Below are 22,500 nucleotides of genomic sequence, written 5' to 3' on the forward strand. Positions count from 1 at the left end.
GAACGATCGAAAAATATTTCTTTTTCCCTCCCCATCTTCTTTGGCCTTTTTCACTCCTTTCCAACTTATCGTACATCAATAGCTTGGAAATCAGGTGGAGTCTCCTGTTAGCTCTACGGTAGAGCGCTCAAACTTGTCATCAGCAGGTTATAGACCCTTTTCATAAAGGCGGAGGACTTAATTGTTGTTTTGTATGTATGTTAATTAGCCTTACTAAGCACACTTTAAAGTAAAAACTAGACAGTCCGTGAGCGTACACTGGGTTGCCTGTGGTACGTGCAGCGTTCCAGGCAATATTTTCAAGTCGGGGGTCATTAAGACCATTTAAGGGGTCACCCAGAAGTCATACCAGCAGAGTCCCTTTGGCTCACACGTTCATACGACGAAACAGATCCTTTTCTGAGGTTAAAAACCTGGCTACTGGCCTATTAATTAATCATTTTTCAGAAAGAAGAAATTTCTGTCATCTTTAGAAAAAATAGACACGCATTGCTTACGTGTGGTAGTGAAGTAACACAGCAATTTATTCCATATTGTCAATTGAGGTGCGTGTTGTCTTCCAGGAGATTCAAGTTGTCTTTGCGTAATATGTAGCTCTAACAGTGCACGATATTATTTTGGTATTGTATATCATTGTAGTGCCGTGGTAGAAGTCCTAGGTTAATTTTCCCTCTGAGAAGACGTGTGGTTACTAGCAAAGTACTGAAACCAGAAGGATTGAAGAAAATAAAAGGGAATCGAGAAACATTGGCTTCTGGGCTTATATGTTGATCCTTTTCAAGTTCCCTCACAACTTCTTTTCACCACAAGTTTAAAGCGTGCACTTTGAGCATCTGACAGCTTTGTAATACAAATGTTAACTGAAGTTAAGCGACAAACATTTTGGGAGATTTTTGCTATTTTACTTTTGGCTGCACAAATAAATCGCAAAATCGAAATTGACATCGAATTCAGCAGGCGCCGTGATCAAGTTACCGCGGCGTATATACTCGCGTAACAGTGAAGCATCTGTGTCAAATGATGGCAAGATACCGGGTTTTGTCTTTGTTAGTTTTCTTTTTCTTTCAAGTGTTATAAAGATTGACAAGAAATGTGCGAATTTAACACAAAGATCCCAATCGCCCAACTCTTAAGGTTGACCATTGTTTCTGCGAAGTCAAAAATTTACTCTCCAAGACGAGGTTATTTATAACCAGGTAATTCCATCGTTTTGGGAATAGCGGCTACTTTCTTATTCATCAGCGTCACAAATTCTTGCCGGGGCTCATTTTGTTGAAACTTAAGCACGCTTCCAACAGGCCTGTTTATTTTCGTGACTTATGCGCTGCTTACAGTGCACTATCAAGAATCCCCCCTTATTATATTTCAACACACGTATGCAAATTTGTTAAGCTCGAAAATTACACAAAATGACAAAATTTCACAAAACGTGGAAATTTCACAAAAATCTTTTCCAGCGAAACATTTATTGAAACAAAGAACATATTTGCTATTAGAGGCAAAAAACCCTTCCTATTTCAATTGCGTGCGTGCAAACGAGACGCACAATCGGTGTCACAAAACATATGCAATTAAATAAATTTCGGACAGTTCACATCAAACCCTTTTCGAAAGAACCTTGACCGTAAATAATAAAGCACAAAAGAGACAACAATCTTTCATCCAAATAATTTTTCACTGTCATATTTCCATTTTTTTTTTACCTTTGTGGAGTAGACAACTTAGGTGCGACTTCAGTAAACACTGTGATATATTCAGGGCGTTCGATTCCTTCAATGTTTGTTAAATCCACAAAAGAATTGCCATTTGATGTCAGTGTTGTATATAATACCAAGTTAGTAAAATATTAGAAACAAAGCTCACTTGATATCCAACGGCGAAAAATGAAATTGTTGTCGAAGACTCCTCGCTTTAAAGATTCCAGGTATTAATTTTTCAGCGCCTGTCTTGCTCATCCAATTGACGTTCCATTCTTGAGCTCCATAAGGGTATATTTTGTTTAAAGGTGCACTAAAATGCCATGCGCGTTACAGTGACTTTCGATGCCATTGCAGGTTAATTAAATGTCCTCCCGTGTGCACCAGAGAAATCTACGCATTACCCCAGCCCCCTCAAACCTAACAAAATACGCACAAAAGACCATATGCACAAAGACACCACTAAGCACTTGCGTCCGGTTGTTTCAGCGAGGGACCTTGGGGACCTTGGGGTGTATATGGACGCTACATTGAGTTTTGATGAACATGTAACAAGTGTTACATCTTATTGCTTGTCAAGTTTAAGTCAAATTAATAGGATAAAACATCTTTTGGACAGAAACACCTTATTAAACGTTATCAATGCACTAGTCTTCAGCAAACTCAATTATTGTTCATCTGTCTGGTCTAGTACTACAAAGAAGAATATCAACAAAGTACAGAATGTCCAAAATTTCGCAGCTAGGATTATAACCCGTTCACGGAAATTTGACCACATTACCCCTGTTCTCAAAGAACTGAAATGGTTGTCTGTGGAATCTATGCTTATCTACAGGGATTGCATACTGGTTTTTAAGTGTTTAAGGGGTTTGGCCCCTGACTACCTTGCCAAAAAGTTCAAAAAGAGGTCTGAAATCCACAATAAAGACACACGGAATAAGAATAAGATGGACATCCCAGGATACAGAACGGCCGCAGGCCAAAGAACCTTCTATTATCGAGCGGTTTCTCTGTGGAATAACCTACCTGGAAGTCTCACTGAGATGACAAACATTGCATTATTCAAAAAGGAACTAATGCGTCATTTACAAAGAGAATGTTAGAAGCTTCCAATGATTTTAACATATATCAAATTTCTTGTCAAATTTGTTATATAAATATGATTCTAATCATTTCTTACTGTTTTATAGTTTTAAATATTTTATTGAATATTGTAATTACTTTGAGAATTTCAAATATTTAGTCATTTCTCATTGTTCTATAGTTTTAGATATTTTATTGAATATTGAAATTACTTTGAAAAGCCAGAATTTGGAAAGTAATAAAGTTATTATTATTATTATTATTATTTAAGCAGGGGAGTGACAGGCAAGACTTTTACCGACACGGAAAAAAAATAACAAAACAAGGAAATGCAACGCAGATTCCGACTGGGTTTGGCAACCCAGTAATTAAATTGAACTTTGCACATGCTAAAGAGGTAGTATTTAAGGCTAATTATCATAAAAATAAAAGAATAATTTGTCGGGCGCCATTATGAAAAGGGTCTGTAGACTCGACTTTCCGACGTTAAAAACCCCTAGAAAATTTTCCAAGTATTCACGAGTCATTTAAGTCCAAGAAGTTTGTGTCTGAAAACAAATAAGAGCGTGCGAGTAACACCACGAAGAATAACCGGACAAGAAACTTCTGAGCACGCGCTGCCATAATAAATCGAGAGATCTGATTTTTATAATAGACTCATCCCTCTCCAGTGGAATAGCGAGTTTTTGCTTTCTTTACCTTATACCCTCAACCTACTATCTCTGATCGGGTGGATACTGGATTCACAGCAAAGATTAAATTATAAAAATATATATATATAACAATATAATTTTAAGTGCCCTCTTTTTTCCCATCAACTAGACATCTTTGTTGAAATTTAAGCGCTACACGGCTAACGTTTGCAAAAACGCAACCTTTCTCTCAATTAACTGAATAGAGTGTAATGTGAAGTGCTATATTTCTATCCCATATGAACCATGTGAGCGTTAGCCCTACTGATGGAAATGGGCCCATTTCTATCAGTAGGGCTAACGCTCACATGGTTCAAATGGGATAGAGATATAGCACTTCACATTACACTCTATTCAGTTAACTCTGTTTTAAGTGCTACACGGCCAACGTTTGTATAAACGTAACCTTTCCTTTTCCTCAATTGTCTGCTTGTCAAATCATGCGAACTTTGAATCTTTATTTTTTGGTCACTAACTATCGAAAGCGTTTTCGTCCTGACTTGAAATACGACTGTCCGACTTGTCAACCACATGTCCTCCTCAGGTCTCCACGATGAATAGACAATTTTACAGTTGTAGCTAAGTTACCTGGAAGCGAGGTAACGAATGGAAGCGAGGCTGCCGGTGACCCTGTTTTGATACAAACCTCCGTGCTTTTGTAATGTTAATACGGACTAATTAGAAATACAACAACACAATTTACATGATAAGAGCAGTGGGAGCTGTATCAATGCAAGGTCACCTGCAGCCTCGCAGCCATTCACAAGTTAAGGTCGCTGAGCAAACAACTGTAAAGTGGCCTATTCACTATAAAACAAAAACCAATAACTTACGTTTGCATATCGGTTGCCTTTCACTCCAGGTCTGGTTGGAGAGACAAGTTCTTGTTTTAGGGCCTTCAAGGACGTACCCCTTAAAGCATTTGAAATGGACATTGCTGCGGTACTGAAATAACCAACCAATGCGCTCTCCGTTGACCGGTGATCCTGGGTCTCCACATCTCTTACCTGTCAAAAATGTGAAGGAAAGCGCAAAACATTGTCGTTATTTATAATGCAACAATCTCAACTTCTTTCATTTCTTTAAGTTAATCTCTTTTTAGCCTGGCACGCAGTGCCTGTCGGTTGAAGGCGGGCCTTTAAGCAAATTTTATGGATTTTATCTCCATTTTGTTTTTCTCTTTTAATCAAGAAAAACTAGCAGTTGTTTGTCTTATTATCGAGTTGGTGGGAGGGATTCCGGTCCCTACATGACATAATACTTTGCATTTTTTTTTCCTCGGAGACGAGGATCAAACACAACTCCTCTCCCCATCTCGGTCTTCGGAAATAAAAATGTTTTTGTCCATTAGCAGATCGTCAAAGACCGCATACAGACTATGAAAGGAATTTCTTCCTTTGAGCAAATCCCAAAATACGTTTGGCATCAGTGGAGATAAGACGTTTATTTTCACGATTAAGAACATCTCATCAGTCAATTATGCAAATACACAAGTAGCTAAGTGATGGACGACCGAAGAATTGGTTTACTCACCAGCCACTGCGGCGGCAGTCAAACTATAAAAGATTGCAGTTTATACCACGGAAGTTAAGCTTATTTTATGACTCAATCGCATCCATACCAATTTTGACTTCTGTGGGCCACGTTCTTTCCAGTGAAACATGAAATTCTTTGACTGCACCTGATGTGACGGCAGCCATGTTGGTGGAAAGAACTGAATAGCGAAAAAGTCTTTTGGGAATTTGACTCTTTTATTATGCAAAACTTAAACCTACATTTTGCTAACGGTTTTGGCACCAACATGGCCGTCTTACCACGTGAGTCAGAGGAGCAAGGATGGCACAGTCGGTTAGTGCGCGGCCTTGGTACAAGAGGTCCTGAGTTCGATTCTCGGATCTCGCATCCTTGTTTCTACTCCTTTCCTTTCCGTGTAGCTAGTAGCTTTAAATACACGTAAAACGGAGCACTGATGGAGAGGGGGGAGTAAAATGAGCGCACCGTCGACCTCAGGTTTGTCAGTTTAATTACTGTTACGAGTTATCGACGTTAAATAAGGTCTACTTTACTTTACTTTAGTGAATGCAATCAAAGAATAGTTATGAACAGAAAGACGACCATTTTCTAGACTTTTTACGCGGCCATTCCTTAAATAATAGTAATTATTATAAGAAACGATTTGGAAATACACGAGACAAGAAATACAAGTGATAGAAACCGACATTTCGGTGCATCTCGCGCCATTATCTAGGTTACAAAATTAATTGTGAAGAGGCTAAGTTGAAGCGAATTTTCATAATAAGAGTGCCTAGCTAATTACATGAATATTTTAGCACGAAGAGAATCAGACCGCACATTCAATGCTGGTCAAGATCCTGAATACACAGCATTTCGTTAACAAGGCAGTCAAATTTATTCGTGCATTTCTTGATGACATTGAAGCGTGCTAAGAAATTATTCGGAACAGCAGTGTTATGTTCTTTGGAATAATAGGGAGCTTAAGATCTACGACGGCGACGTCGACGTCGACGAAAACGTCAGCTCAAAATAGAGCTTAGCTCTAGTAAAAGTCTTTCGCGATTATTCCATCTCGTTCACTTCGTACAATGTGGGCGAAGTATCCTAAAAATAAATTGGTACGAGCGGTTTCAGACTGAAAATAGAGAATGAAAGATTCTCTCTTGTATGCTCACGTTGTCGTCAAAACCTAAAATTTAGTGATTTCACGTCGTCGTCAAGCAGAGAACCGAGCTAAAATCCGTGCCGCACGTGCAGCACGATTATTTATGCTCTTGTAACCAATGATATCATTGTTTTCTGGCGTTTTCGTCGACGTCGTCGTCGTAGATCTTAAGCTCCCCAATACTTGTGTATAGATGACGCCTTTTGATGGTGTCCCTCAACGCGCGTGTGAAGGTGGGCCTTTGTGTACCCGACATAACCTGCATCACACAGGTCACACTTCAATAAATAAGCAACGAATTGGTGGGTTACAATGTTAGGCTTGGGCTCACGCAGGTTTAGATCTTGTTTAAGCTCCCGGCTAGTAAACACAGGTTGGACGGTCTTTTGCACCTTGCTGCTAATTTCTCTAAGTTGTCGTTTGACAGACACTGCAGCATCCTGATCTTTATAGGGGATAACTATCCGGATGGCGTCATAGGTATGCTGTTTAGGCTGGTCCGCTGCCACTCTCGAGGTGATAAACCTGTTGATGACGGAATCAATAAGGTGATTCGGATACCTCAGCTTACGGAAGACTCCTCTCAAGCGTTCACTCTCTTCTGAGAAATGCGCCCAAGATGACGATAGCCGATGCACGTGGTCAAGCATGGTAAGGCGCAAACCATGCTTGCAGCGGCTGTCCACATGGCTATGATAGTGCAGGAGAAGCCCTGTGTTTGTCGGCTTAACGTAAACCTTTGTTTCAACACATGGCGCGCGATTTATAAGGTGCACCCCAAGGAAAGGGAGCATCCCATTTTCCTATACCTCCATAGTGAAACTCACGGCGCTATGAGCGTGGTTCAAGGTGTCCAAAAATACTGTAGCTGCTGCCAGATGTGGCATTCTGAGTAGAGTTTCATCTACGTAGCGATGGTAAAATTCTGGGAGTTTTCCTTGACTGCCTTGTTCATGAAATGCTGTGTATTCAAGATCTTAAACCAGCAATGAAATGTACAGTCATTAATAATGGCGCAAGATGCACCGAAACGTCGGTTTCTATCACTTACATTTCTTGTCTAATAATAATAATAATAACAATAATAATAATAATAATAATAATAATAATAATAATAATAATAGTAATAGTAAAACATTTCAAAACACCATTCGATTTCTGTTAGCTGAAACAATATTGTTTTCAGGGAAGTAAGCAGCTCAAGTTCAACTATTCCAGCGATTCGTAATAACAAGATAAAAATACAAATAATAATAATAATAATAATAATGATAATGATAATAACTTTATAATAATAACTTTATTTACGTCTCTTAAGGTTATATAGCCGAGCACGAGTGCTCTTACTAATTGGGGAGACTACAAATCAAGTGAAATCACAACAAATCAAATCAAGTCAAACGTTGGTTTTTGGGAACTGGGGAGAACCGGAGTACCCTGGAAAAAACCTCTCGAAGCAGTATAGAGAACAAATAAACTCAGCCCACATATGCGTCGATTCCGGATAACGATCCCGGACCACATTGGTTGAAGACCGAGCCCTCTCAACAGTGCGCCAGCTCTGCTTCTTCTGCTACTTACCGACACAAGACAAGGTGAAGTTAGACCATTGGCCATTTGTTAGACACGTGATTCGCTTGGGTCTTCCTCGCCGTAAGAAGCCTTCATTACACAATATCTTGACTGTGGATCCAATCGTGAGATTTCCAAGTTTTCCAACAACCCTGGCATTTGCAGGCACTTTTGGGGGAAGGCATGTACTCACTGCAGGAAATTAAGACACATGTGGAAATAGAGATGAGAAAGATGGACATAACCTGACTGATTTTGGTTAACAGTACTCCGGCTCAGGGGTCTGGAAACAGATCACTGCCCAGCATGAGAAATACAAATACATCTGCATTGAGTAAAAGAGACGTCGTATCTCGAGAGCACGACAAAGAAGCCAGTCAAATATACGCTGGTGGATGTTCGTAGGTATTACATTGGGCTCCACCTAGGCCGCACAATCCTCGAAAAAAAATCAGGAGTGTTGTAGAAGGTACCTCATACCCCGGGGGGGGGGGGGACTCCCATATGAAACAGACAGGGATGCTCGTCGGAAATTTTGAATTTAACCCCTAAAGGAGATCAATCTAGGCGTGGCTTAAGCAAATTTTGACCCCTAAAAGAGACCGTTTAAAAACACAAAAATACGACACGCAATGAGTTTTAATGATAAAAAGGCATAATCATCGAATGCTTTTATCTAAGAAGAAAATTTAAAAGGAAATTTGACTTCTGTTTCTCTTCGCGTAATTCTGTGTTACCTCGCTAAACCCTAAACGAGACCTTGGTGGCATAAAATATTGGCGCTTGCCCGGAACACCCTAAGCGAGACCAAAATCCAAAATTTACACCCCTAAGCGAGACGACGAGCATCCCCGTCTGTTTCATATGGGATTCCCCTCCCCCCCCCCCCCCCCCCCGGGCTTCATACGTCTGTGAAAGGAACTAATTTTATATAACACAGCGTTTGATTAGAGTCGCAAGACAACATAACAAGTGGATCGTAATTTGGTAAAGTGTGTGCTTTTATTGCGGTATACTTGGTGTTTCCCAAACGCTTGCATCCGACCACAAACACAAGACACAAACGTGGATCACTGGCTAAGAAGTACCAAGGGTGCTGACGCAAGCATTCGCTAGTGTGATGGTATATCATTCATTCGCTCATTCTGTTTTAGGGGCATTCTACTAAGCTTTCATTTACGGACGTTTTACGCCAGATTGATCTGAACTAAACACACAGAACGTTGAGTTGTCTCAACTCTGCATTGAAGCTTTAGAAGTGATAATATTATTAAAATCAAATTTACTTGTTCATTGAAATATCTCAACAGGGCTGAATTAGGATGAGCCGTCAAACGTAGTTGTTAAAATGATGTCCAGAGTCAGAAATGTTGATTTTTGAACGTACTTTTCAGCCATAGACAAACGTTTTATCATGATATCGAGTCTTCAGTTTAACTGTTTCCTGGTTCTGGGTGTTGCGTGACATTTTGTCTTCTTTCAGTGAAATGACCTGGGGACCCTAGTAGTGGAAGTGTAAAAATCAAGTGGACGTACCACGGGCGAAATATCCTACTATGTAAGGGAGGAGTGAGTTCCCCCCAGCCCGGGTATACTGATGGCATAAACCTCAACCCCCATACCACATCGCAAAGTCATTGACCGATAATTAACATTTTGGTGACGGAAATAACGTTTTTGCCTGAGCGAAATGATCAAAATCCTAACGTTGATCGTCTGCATTCAGCTCCTTCAGTTGGAAGGCTTCGTGTTCTTTCAATAAAAAACTCACTTATTTATCGTCGGTCTCACGAACTGATATAAATTGCACTTACACAAAGATCCATTTTCTGCTTCCACGCTCTGCAACAGCAAAACAGTCAAGATTAAGGCGTAAAAGAGAAACATTGTATCAACGTTATGCTTAACTGAAAAGACGAAACGACTTTTTATATCTCCTTTCCTCATTCAAGGAAAGAAAAGCAAAAGAGAACGTGTCAGATGTCTCTTCGGTGGTGACCCTCTTTCAGCGATAATCTTTGATTGATTACTTTGTTTTGACATCTGGCTTGAGACGTCTGCCGTCTAAAGAAATTTGACCTGTAGAGTGAAAGACCCAGGCCTGCAACAACAGGAATGAATAATGCCATTGATCGCCGGAAACACTTATATAATTACTAACAATAGGTACAAGTAGTGAACATTAGAATCGAAAAACTAGATCCGCTAACAGTACAGTTTTTGTTATTGTTGGCTTTAAATTCATTTATAGTCCAAGAACAGTAGCTTGGGTTGAATCGAAGGAAAAATGTGAATATTTGGCAATGTTATGTCGACACACTTGCTCCGTCATCTTGAAGCTGGGAACTTTTGAAAATTAAAGAAGAAGAGGTTTGACGACGTTTAGCAATTGAAGAATTTGCTAGGAAACAAGACCTCCAACGCCTTGCATCATGAAATATATTTTGAACCACGGATGCTTTTGTTGACGTTGGTTTTGGAAACTATCCAGCGCCTAGCGCCTGGTTTCCTTCCTTTAGCCATGGAAGATAATGTTTCACCGACAAAGCAACATTGTGCCAAAAACAGGCATCGTTTAGTTCCCGTCTCCAATAAAGGCGGAAGGTTCGAGTGCAGTTGTGGGATAAATTTGATAAAGAGAAGGCAATGTGGAAAAATAACTTTCGTCAGCAAACAGGAAGAAATTCCTTTCATAGCCTGCATGCGGTCTTTGACGGTCTGCTGATGGACGAAAAGGATGTCTGACCTTTGTTTCCGCTGAAACCATTGGGGTGATGAAATTGTCAGCCCAATGCCAGAGTGTGCGCAGAAGAGAGAATGTTCTCAGACTTTACCTTTCGCCAGATCGTGCCAAAAGAATAAAACGGACTGAACACGCTGTTGCGGAAGTCTGGAAGAAACGAATTACATTGGTTCCCGATTAGCTCAATCGGATCGTTTTAGACATGAAGCTTCTGTGTACGGTAAGCTGCTGCAAAGTTTCCTTTAATTGTTGCGTGCCATATTTCACGGTGGATCGGGTCAGTTTTGGGTAACATCAAACTCGATATCTGTACTCGTCTGATCGTGTGATGACGTTAAGTTGACATGCCAATGCGATACGGATTTTTTTGCAACCCCACGAACGTACAGGATTCAAAAGGAAACAAAACAAACGACCCTAGAAGCTCCTAGAGCAAGCCTAGATTCAATGTAGCGATTTTTCATCCTTCATAGCTTAGATTTCGATCTGGTTATCTTTCGATACGCTTCCTTTCTGTGAAAATTGTCGTAGAAAGTGAAAGTGGGTGATCACGATGCCCGGGTCACGATCAAACCAAGTTATTAAACAATGAAAGGAAGGATTAAAGTTTGACACTCTTTCTTTCTTTCAGATTTTCGCAGTATTCACTACTTTGTCGACCCTTGCCATTCAAAGCACCGAATCTGCAAGTGAGTTTGAGTTTGATACCTAAAGACTTTTTTTCTGATTACCGTCTCCCCATAAAATTATAACAATTGGCGCCACTAACTTTGCGCACGCCTAATATGGAAGACAAGGCCCTCAAGCGTTCTCCTCCCTCGCGTATCCTCGACCCGTCGCGCTCTGACAACGGCAATATCAACGGAATCTTCACTCCAAAATCTTAGAGCGATCCTCAGTATCTCGCGATAATTCCATCTGGTTTACGTTGCACAATACGGGGAAAAGTATCAAACAACTGGACTGAACTGTTTAAAAGTAAATGTATATGCACGTTTTCGTCAAAACCTGAAATTTAATGATTTAACGTTGTCGTTTTACACAGCACGGCAAAGAAGTGCATTGAAATGAGTTCCGCAAATGCTGAGGTATTATTATTATTGTTATTATTATTATTATTATTATTATTATTTTTAAACCAATGGTATTCTTCCCTGTTGGCGTTATCGTTGCCGTAGCCGTCGTATGTTCAGGCGCGTCAGTATACAAATAGCCACTTATGATGTTGATGGCGGTAAAGCATGTGAATTCCTTTGCTCTTTTAGAAACGACTTACTTGTGTATGACTTACAAGTCACTGGTGGTCTGAGGGGTCTCATTTAATGATAACGACGCGCGAGTGGTAACGCGAAAGGGGAGAGGATCCTCGTGCGGAGTTAGCTACACTAGCGCGGGACATCTAGTAAGCAAAATACCACAAGTCCAGGGTTCACTAGGGATCTAAAACGAAACGAAATTTCCCTCTGGCGAATTTCCCTTTTACGAAAGTGACGAGGGTTGTTTTCATTTTGTACTTTAATTGAGCCAGTCTCACACCGAGTCCTTTCCTATCTTTTTCTCAATCAAAGTGATACTCAAATCTATTTCTACTAACCTTTGATTCTTTTCTTTTTGACCCTGATTATTTATCAACAGACTGCAAAAACGTTCTTCAAGCTCTCTTGAAAAAGCCACCGCCAAACACTGAAATTGCCATAAACTCACATCGCCGAATCGCAAGATATAGTTGTCGTAAAGGATTCAAGTTGGTCGGCGAAAAATACCGAACCTGCAAGAATGGAAGATGGATGAACAAGGAAGAACCCAAGTGTATAGGTTAACGTTACTAAAAACGTTTTTTTTTTTTTAAGGGGAGGAATCTTAAGACATAAATTTGCTTCTTTAGCATACGCCCATTATTTCTTAGATGATGTGCGGAGAAACGTGTGAAGCGTGCAGAATATGAGGTGAAAGATCGAATCCCTGTGCCCCATGATAACTATTCGTAATCTATTTTTAGATCGTGCCCTTCCTGCAAAGGTTATTTTTGTCTGTTGTTACCATGACCACCTATGCAAGGACGACGACGACGACGACGGCTACGAGAACGTTGTCTAAAAATGTTGTAATAATTTTGCGATTACCACAAGTCCCTCGGCATGGAAAGTGTGTGTCCACGTTCCAGGAATAAAATTAGTGAGAAAAGTGTGCATGGATATTTCCTAAGAAAATTCAAAATTCAACGTCAGGTGCTTGTGTCCTCCATACAACCTCAACACGGCTCATTTCACGTCGTTGTCAGAACGACAACGGCAAAGAAATGCATCAAAATGTGATGCGCTCGTGTGGTGCGTGCAAAAGTATTGTTTTTGTTCATTGAACCTTTTGTTTTGTAGCGTACTCGTCGTCCTTGCTCAAGCTCCCTACTGACCAAAAAGGTATTGTCTTTGAAATAATCGCGCAGTTTGACACGGAACTAATGATAGATTTCAAATACTCTTCATCGGAATAGGGACAAAAGTGAGGGATTCGTTCTCTCACCTAATACTCTCTTCATCATACCTATTCCACTGGTAGCAATTTCTGACAATTTGATCATCATGATTTAGTAATGCATTAAGAATTTGAAATCTCACCGAAAATGCTTGGCACATAGCGTACTTTGTCATTTTTTGTCAAATTTGAAATGATAAATCATGATGCTGAATAATAATAATAATAATAATAGTAATAATAATAATAATAATAATAATAATAATAATAAATGTCACGCTAATCACCGTCGCAAATAGAGGAACGACGCAGCTCAACGAGGTCGAACCGAAAGAATACTATTTCGTCTCTTGCTGCCCCTATGCTGTCCTTCTATGATATTAGAGCACGGGTTGCAGCCAGGTGGAATCAGCTGTATGTTGGTTTTGCTGAGGGAGGAAAACCGAAGATGCCGGAAAAAACCCTTCCAGCACAGAGTAGACAATCAACACAAACTCAACCCACTTACGGCCTCGGGTCCGGGAATCGAGCCTGCGCTACATTGGTGGGAGGCGAGTGCTCTCACCACTGCGCCACCCCTGCTCCCCTGCGCCACCCTATGATAAATGGTGTCAATTAAGTGAAATCTTCTAAGGCCAGTAAAACGTTTGATGTGACGCTATTTTCTAGTAAACCCTAAAGGGACTGGAATTAAAATGACAAATAAAGTTTGCTTGTACACCGAGCTCCTTTTCTTTCAGGACGTCAGTGCGGAAAACCTATAGCCATTTCAAACGCAACTTTTAATGGATCGAGCTTTGGCTACAAGGATCCCCCTTTGAAATATAGCTGTGAAAAGGGGTACACTCTTAATGGACCCAGAGAAAGAAAATGTCGCCGAAACGGGCGATGGTCCAAAGGCCCGACCTGTTCAGGTAAGGTCGTCCATAGGTTTTTCCCTTGCACGACAATTTTATCCTTTTTTTAGAGAGGGAAGGATGTAGGCGAGGGAAGGGAGCAAGTGGGTCACTGTAGGTGGTAGCTGGGCTGTTGGTAGCTCAAAGCTTGAGAAGTGGTTGAGCCATGTAGTCATGTATAGGAAAGGAAATTTATTTAAGTGTCCAGTGGTTCTAGCGCTGGAGCACTAATTGAGGACACTGTGAACAGAAATTAATAATTAATGTAAAAGTCAAATGTTGGTTTTTGAATGTGAATGAACAACAAAAACAAAAACGAAACACAGTAAACAACGAAATAGGTGTATGAAAATGTTACTCACTAACTTTCAAGGTAATAATCTTATTATAAGGACCTCATCGAAATAGACTTCGATAATCAACCGAATCCCTTTTCCGCATTCGATTTGAATGAAGCGACATAAAATGATTCCTTCCCCTCACCACAGTTCACCCTTCTCGTTTCCACAAGGCCCCAGGTATTCAAAAGGTGGATAACGCTATCCACGGGATGAATCACTATTCATTGGATAGTGCAATTGGTTTCGCTATGACTTTCCCACTGGATAGTGATTATGATCCGCCGGATAGCGCTAAAGCTTATCCATCGTTTGAACGGCGTTTACCGGCTTTGATCCTATAGTAATTCTTGTGCAACTTTTCTCAGTTACGAGGTGTAAGGCACCAAAACAGCTTGCTATTCAAAATGGCAATGTCACCACAACAGACTCTGAATACAGAGTTGGCGCAACGTTGGCGTTTGAATGCAACCCAGGTTATGAGATCAACGACAACTGGCCCGATACCATTACATGCCTTGATATTGGTAGATGGAATGGTCGGTTTCCATTCTGTGAAGGTAATTGTATGTTCTTTGTATGTATTTCATTTGGCTAAGTGATAACTCAATCTTTCCGTGGCAGCATGTCTTTTGTATACAGCAATTGCTTACGAACGCGCGAAAACTGGTCATTTGTCAAGTTTCCACTCTCATCCGTTGGATATTAAGATTCGAAAAAAGACTTTTTATTGTATTTGATTTTGTATGGCAACAATAAATGTTGCGTCAGGTCGTCCCTGACGTTTTGCAAATTTTAAATCTTGATTTCGAATTTTTCTCTTTCCACTTATATACGTCAAGGATTGCAACCACTGGAATGCACCCTTAATTTTCACTGAGTGCCTCGTTTAAAATCTGTGCGCCAATAGAGTATTTCCAACAACAGAGTTAAAGTTAGCGTTTGAGTTATTTTTAAGCTATAAAGGGCTTTCATAGTGTTTGTATTTACTAGAAGAATAGAGTTAAGTGTGCAAGGTAACTTCTATTGCCTGCGCTTAAACTTGAATCTAAACAAGCATTGTTAGATGAACATGGAGATAAGAGACTTTTTTCAAATTTCAGTCAGCGTGACGCTTATTAAAATCGTCCTTCATCTCTTAGTAACTTTTCTTTACAAGCACAAGCAATCGTGGATATCCCCTTGTTTTATAAAGAAACCGACACAAAATACGACTCCAAGCTGGAAAATCTCTGCCACTTAGACTCTCGACAATAAATTGCGTTCAATAGCTTTGCAAATCAGAATTTCCTTTGTAAGTGGTACGCGGATCTCTCGCACGACCGTTGCTCTCTCGATATGTAGGAGTCTGATGCCGAGGTTTAATGCAAACATATCCTTTCCGTCTGCCCAAACAATACCAGAATGTCACAATGGCACGCGTCTCCCCAAAGTTTTTGTATTTATAGTAAAGCGAGAGACTCTTAAAATTGGTACCTCTTGTTTCGTTCTTTCACACCACTCTCCTTTTATAAACTCGAATTTCATTGGACCGTCATAGGTGCAGTTCTGTTGTGTTGGCGACTAGGCTCCATTGATTTCATTGAATAGTTTTTCTTGCTTATTGTTTTATGAACCAATCACAAGAGCAGTTGTAATAGCTGCATCCTGACCCATTTCGACTTTCAATTTTCTTGGATAATTTTACATTACAGAAAGAAAATGCCCAGATCCAGGGAGACCAGAAAATGGTGACCGATATCATGGATATTTTAAAATTGGAGACCGGGTGCAATTTTATTGTCATTCTGGTTTTGAACTGCATGGCTCAAGAGAAAGAACCTGCTTGGAAAATAAGGAATGGAGCGGATCTCTGACAACGTGTCAGGACGGAAGTAAGTAATTTTGAAACGCTTTCTTTTAAATTGTTAGCATGCTTTACTGAAAGATTAACGATAAAATGTTACATGACATTTCAGTGTCTTCTTGTCATCATTATTGGTGCGAGAATACTTAAATACATTGAAGCAAAGGAATTAACTTAAGTAAATGAAAATATTGAAAAAATAAAACAAAAAGGTTCATGAGTATGGAGCCTGCATGAGTGTTGATTCTGTTTTTTCTCACGAAGCCTTTCATAAATTCAGCACTTAAAACTTCCTTCGCATTTTTAAGCACCTTAAAGATGTTGCGAAGGTTCACTGGGGTTATAGATTTTGTTCATCTTTAGTGTGTTTAAGTTCCAATAACGGAATCTTCATGTTCCTCCACGCGTTGCTGTAGGTGGCGCCCGGGGAAGGAAGGAAGGGGAAGGAGGGGGGGGGGGGGGTACACCCGAAAATTTAGGATAGTTATGTGCCGCCAAGGTTCTCAAACCCTGACCCTATTTAAGGACGGTGCCTACTATTGTTATTGCGCATACGTTCTGCCCATCTCGAGATACTCGGATTTCCTATCGTTGATACTTACTAATGCAGGGATATTTTTGCGCGGTTTAAAACTATCCGGAGAAAGTAGATCTTCGTAAGTACTCTTGGTATCCAAAATGAAAATTAGGGGTAACCATGCATTCTTTAGAGACAATTAAGTTTCAATTTGAGAGTGAACACCATACATTGTATTTTAGAGCTTTTTACAAATATTGTTCATGAATTATCTCTGAAAAATGCATGGTTACCCCTAATTTTCTTGTTGGATTTTAATAACACTTGCTGGGGCAAACATACCTTTGAATTAGTAGGCACCGTCCTTAAGGCTAGAAAAGGAAGATTTGATACCCTCTCAAAACCCAAAAAATAGCACCCTATAATTGTATAACTGATAGGTCGTTTTATTTCTATTCCTCTGTACAAGGACGTTTAGCATCAAGCATAGAATACGAGACTAAGCCTAGCTAGTTTAATAATATCTTTTTGGTTTTGCGCGTTGGGTGGATACTGCAATTTAGTGACCCTGTCTAAGGAATATCTAATTCTAAGGATCACAATACCAAAAAAAGGATACCCTATTTAAGGACTGAGCACCTCAAAAACACTTCGTATAATGTTAAACTGTGATAAACATTGTCTAGATCGTGTTTTAAAGCTACAAAAGAGAGCAGCAAGAATCATTCTCACTGCTGATAGTTATGCGTCCTCTGTTCAGTTATTTAACAAACTTAAATGGATCCTTTCTTTGAGAACGGCTAAACTAGCGAAGTGTTATATCATATACAAGCGTTTGCAAGGTCACGTGGTCAGTTATAAGTTTATACAGAAGGTGGAAGAACATTTACTGTAACTTCTTGCCAGGAATGGAATAAGCTACTTCTTCAAATGAGAAAAGCAGAGATTCTCAAGACTTTTGAAAATTCTCTTTGGGATTGGATTTTTAAAGATCAGCTATTTTAAAATCATTTTTCGTTATAAATATAATTGGGCCGCATGATTATAATTATTTCATAGTTTTGTAGATTTTTAATACTTTTATTGTAAGTCTTGTTTTTTTTTATTTATTTATTTATTTACTTAACTTGTAATGAGGGCCACTAGTTTATTAGTATTTATATGCTATTTCATGCTACCCTCGTTAGATGAAGACTTACTTACTTACTTACTTACCCTATCGGGCGGTACATACCTATGTAGCGTATGTGAGAGAGTACCGCTCTTTTGCCCAATTTTACTTCTCTCTTTCTCTCTCTTTAAAAATTCAGATTACACGCTAATTCTACTGTGATGGACTTAATATTCCACTAGGCACGGACTGTCCTGTTCTCGGCACCCCTATCAATGGGCGAAAGTACGGCAGAAGATACAATTATGGAGATGAAGTAAGCTTTGAGTGTAACGAGGGCTTCGTACTGAAAGGCTCCGCGATTAGAAAATGCACCATAAACGGCACATGGAATGGCACGGAGGCAATATGCAAAGGTAGGTACTATTTTGTTCTATTTAAACAGTCCTTGTTTTGCGTGAAACGATTGCTTCCGTCCATTACCTCTAATGTTCCCACTCTTCCACTGAACAGATTCTTCTATCGAAGAAAAAGAAATATACTGAAGCAACACACTATTGCGACAAAGTTGCCAACGAGGCTATCCCACTCACGTCATTTTTACCTCATTCATCGTCGACGAAGTCTCAATTAGCATAGTGAGCGGGCTTCACTCGATCAATGGGCTGTTAAATTTCGGGTTTCGGACGAATTGGTGTACGAATATGCTCGAAATCGGTTGAATCGCCGTCATTCTGTCGCGCTTGAGCGAAAACAGTGGGAATTTTAGTCGAAATCACGGGAAATAATACATAGAGAGCTGCTTTAGAGTCTGCGAAGACATCTGGATGGTTTTCGCGGCAATTGTAAAGGATTTTCAAGTCAATTTAATAAAGGTTAGCGTCCTTTCGTTGCGTAAACGTCATTAGTTATTCTACGTGGGGAGCCTATACCTTCGGCCATTAACTTGTTTTCCACTCTCAAAATTACCTTGTACTGTTCTTGTCTTCTGACACGACACTTTTCAATCTGAGCAATTTTGTAACAAAATATTTATCGCACGTCGCGTCGCGTATGGCCTCAACTTTCCCGTGGACCCCCCTACGGACCGGGTCCACGGACTACCCCTACGGACCCCCTCTACGGACCACCCCAAAACAACACAGAATAAAAAAATAAAGAAAGAAAGATAAATAACAACTGGAAATTTGTTTATACAGGTTGTCTGGATAGACCACTCGTGTCGGCGAAATCTCAGCCGTTACGCTCCGCAAATCAGACTAAGGCTCAGGTATTGCCTTTTCCTTCGCTGTTGACCGGAGTGCTTCGAAAAAGACCGATAGTCTAATCCGCCATTTTGTTCGGAACAGAGAGATCGTGAAGCCTGGGGCGAGTTCATAAACCCGCGGGAGAATGATCCGAACAAAATGGCGGAGGGAAAATAGAACTTAATTATTATTGGTCTTTGTAGAAGCATTCCGGTCCACAGCGAAGGAAGAGGCAATATGTGATTAATAGACTTTGCGCCCGAGCCTGAGCCTTAGTCTGTTAAATTTGCGGAGCGTAGCGGTTGAGATTTCGCCGACACGAGTGACACGAGTGGTTTATCCAGACAACCGGTAAGTCAAATCTTTAGTTTTTATTTGTTTTCATTTCTATGTTGTTTTAGGGTGGTCCGTAGAGGGGGTCCGTAGGGGTAGTCCGTGGACCGGTCCGTAAGGCAGTCCGTGGACCCGATCCGTAGGGGGGTCCACGGACCGGGGGTCAGTGTTTTCGGGTCACCCACTTTCCTGAGCTCGAGTCTGCCTAAATTCATTTGACCTTTGGTCACGTCGCTGAAACAAAATCGTGGATGGGTCGATTTCTCTGAAATTTAAAAGGGCAATTGCTAAAGAATGGAGAAAGGATCTCCGCTATTGATAAAGGTTCCTGTGTTTTGCTCGAGAATGCGACGAAGAGGTAAATACGCAGAGAATATTAAATTACAAAAAAAATTTCCACCGAAAGATCGTTAATTAGCGAGAAATAATATTTTACGTTAATAAAGATAGAGACATCCAAGACATATTTTCCTTTGAGATTCTTATATTTTATGATATATAGCGAGAATTTTGTATGATAAACCTTGCAAATAGTTGCAAAACGTTGGAAAACGAACGAGTGAGCGCAGCGAAAGGGTGAGTTTTCCAAATTATTGCAATTCTTGAATAAAAATCCGTACGTCGCACTTTGTATGTGGTAATCTATATTTTTTCAACGGGACATGTGTAATATACACGTCACTTCCCTTGTTATCATCATCATTGTCTTCATCGACTTCATCTTCGTAGTCGTCGTCGTCGTCATGCATAATCATCATCATCAACTGTATATTTCAATGTTAGTTTTGTCATTTATACAGATGAATTTGAGGACCGCTTCCAAGACGACAACACAACGGCTTTTAATCTCCGAAAGAATGTGATCGACAACTTATTGGAATACGCGTGTAACAAGGAAAACGAGACAGGGTGCAATGAAGAAAGTTTCTCAGGCATGGACACAAGAGGAAGATTCATTAATTTAAACGACAAAGGTGGACTGGAACTTGTGTTTGTGCTTGATGCTTCAAGCAGTGTGAAAATGGCTGGATTTCATTTGGGGAAAAATTTCACGAAAGAGTTGGTTAAAACGATCGGAGCAAGTCCAAGGTAAGATGACATGACATAAAATAAAGTGACTATCCAAAGACAGGGTGCTTTTACACAAAGTTCCACGAACTAGTTCAGTACTGGATAACGTTAGAAATTGTCACGGACAGCTAGATGATCAGAGATTAGTAGCGATAGGAGACACTCTGGTCTCTGTCATACTCTGTGGACTAATCTTTTGCAGCTAACGAAAAAAATGCGCTCTGCTCTTTCAATATTTAACACTTGCCCTGAAAATCCTACATCCGTCAACTGAACTAAGATCTGCTGAAACTACATTAAAGAGAAGATATCTGCTTGGTGCTTCTTAGACGCAAGCTCTCCTTGGCACATTAACAATGATAGGTGACGTCATTGGTATTTCTGCTTTTATATATTAACTTCTTACTAACCGAGCGCGAGGGCCGTACTGGGGAATATTGACCCGAGATCGTGGCAGTACGGACCGAGCACAGCGAGGTCCGTACGAAAACGACCGAGGGCCAATATTCCCCAGTACGGCTCGCGCTAGCTCGGTTAGTAAGTAGTTTGCTCTATGGCTTTTTAATTACCTTTGGCTTTGTTTTTGCAAGCCCGTAATCGGCCCGTGGGTATTACGGGAGAATAATGCCCTACAATTTAGTCACAATTAGCCAATCAGAGCGCGCGTTATATCGGCTACAAACACAAGCCATATAATAAATATTGTGTAATTCTGAACTTCCACACACGCTGTTCGGGAATATCCACACTCAAATTTAAACACTCGAAACTTGGACTGTATATCCTTCTTTATTCCCAACAATAATCAACGTTCGCTCACACCGTACATACATTCCAACTAACAACAACTCTTTCCTGTTTTGGCATTTAAAGGTCTAAGATATCTATTATTCGCATGTGATAAGTACATGTCATATTCTTATCTCCTAAAAACACATGGCGCACGTTACGTTCAAAAGCAATTAACTGAAAGCAATTAAGTTGTCAAAATACATCCTTATCTCTTTAAAATTGAAATACAGGCGATCAATGTTTCTAACATCTTTAAATACAAATACCGGCTAAGTTAAGAGTCTGTGTATAATAAAGTTATTATTAAAGGGCACGTTGTGTTGCGTTACGTAACGCGGTATGTTTCCCAACACACGCTTTGAATATGCGGCGAGTTCATCAAGGTTGATAAAATACTGATGATAATGATGATTGTGACTTTTCGAATACTCTTTTTAAGAACAACTATATTGAAAACCATTAAGTATTGTAACTACGAAATATTGAATTTATAATAGTAATAATAATAATAATAATAATAATAATAATAATAATAATAATAATAATGATAATAATAATAACTTTATTGAAGGGTCAAAATACTTTAACATAGCATACTAATTGGTGACACAACAAAATATTCAATGAAGAATAATATTAAGCATATACATTTGTTGACAATTTTAAAAAGACTATCTACAAACTTATCCAAAAATGAACCAATTATAAACTAGCTACTGCTATTAAAAGGACTTAAACTACTAAGATAATAATTTAAGAACTGCATAAAACAGGCCGACCCACAGGTCACGTTATTCTTAAAATTATTCAAGTTACATTTAGCCTTTACACTCTTGGGGAGTCTGCGCCAAAGGGACGGCCCAAAATACTTTTGTCACCGTGTTAAAACGTGGAATTACAAAGTCAGCATTTCTCAAACTATAGTCTCCATCATATTGCTTAAACAGATTAGCAATATAGATCGGGTAGATACCCTGCTTAACTTTGAACATAAATATAGCTATGTCCTAATACTTTTTGATTTGTCCTAATACTTTTCGATATGATAATACCTACTAGTAGATTCCAACTTAAAATTGAACGCGTCATAATCATAAAGAAAGGTAAACCTGAAAAAAAAAAAATAAATAAGGAAAGCTAAGAGAGATATTCTGGAATACTCACGCAATTTTCTGATCCCATTAGATAGTAATCAGCACTAGAATGTATTCAGGGACGTTGCTTGACTAAATTTATTTTTTTCAGCGAAAACTATTTTCCTTTACTTTCTGTGTCATTTCCGCCTTTATAGACCTTGCTAACCAAACGGGCGCGTTACCTTATGTAAATGAACGTCCTTCCACTACAATGCATAGTTATGGGTCGCCGTTGGATGGCCGAGGTATAGAACCACCAGCTTTACCTAAACAC

At 39.7% G+C, this 22,500-nt stretch overlaps 1 protein-coding gene and 1 pseudogene across 2 annotated transcripts in view; one reads left to right on the top strand and one right to left on the bottom strand.

Annotated features, from left to right (window-relative positions):
• The window catches only part of LOC137993320 (CUB and sushi domain-containing protein 1-like), a 34,495-nt gene extending 24,752 nt beyond the window's left edge, over window positions 1–9,743 (bottom strand). For both annotated transcript variants that reach the window (XM_068839086.1, XM_068839085.1), the window contains exons 1-3: window positions 9,539–9,743; window positions 7,734–7,916; window positions 4,306–4,479 (exon numbers count right to left, since the gene is read on the bottom strand). In XM_068839086.1, the coding sequence (XP_068695187.1) occupies window positions 4,306–4,479; window positions 7,734–7,916; window positions 9,539–9,671 (490 nt within the window). In that variant the 5' untranslated portion in view covers window positions 9,672–9,743. The remainder of the gene's footprint in view (window positions 1–4,305; window positions 4,480–7,733; window positions 7,917–9,538) is intronic.
• Window positions 9,744–9,892: 149 nt separating this feature from the next.
• LOC137993342 (sushi, von Willebrand factor type A, EGF and pentraxin domain-containing protein 1-like) overlaps window positions 9,893–22,500 on the top strand; it is a 61,494-nt pseudogene continuing 48,886 nt past the window's right edge.

Source organism: Montipora foliosa, chromosome 2, assembly GCF_036669935.1.
Source record: "Montipora foliosa isolate CH-2021 chromosome 2, ASM3666993v2, whole genome shotgun sequence".
In the NCBI taxonomy this organism is placed as follows: domain Eukaryota; kingdom Metazoa; phylum Cnidaria; class Anthozoa; order Scleractinia; family Acroporidae; genus Montipora; species Montipora foliosa.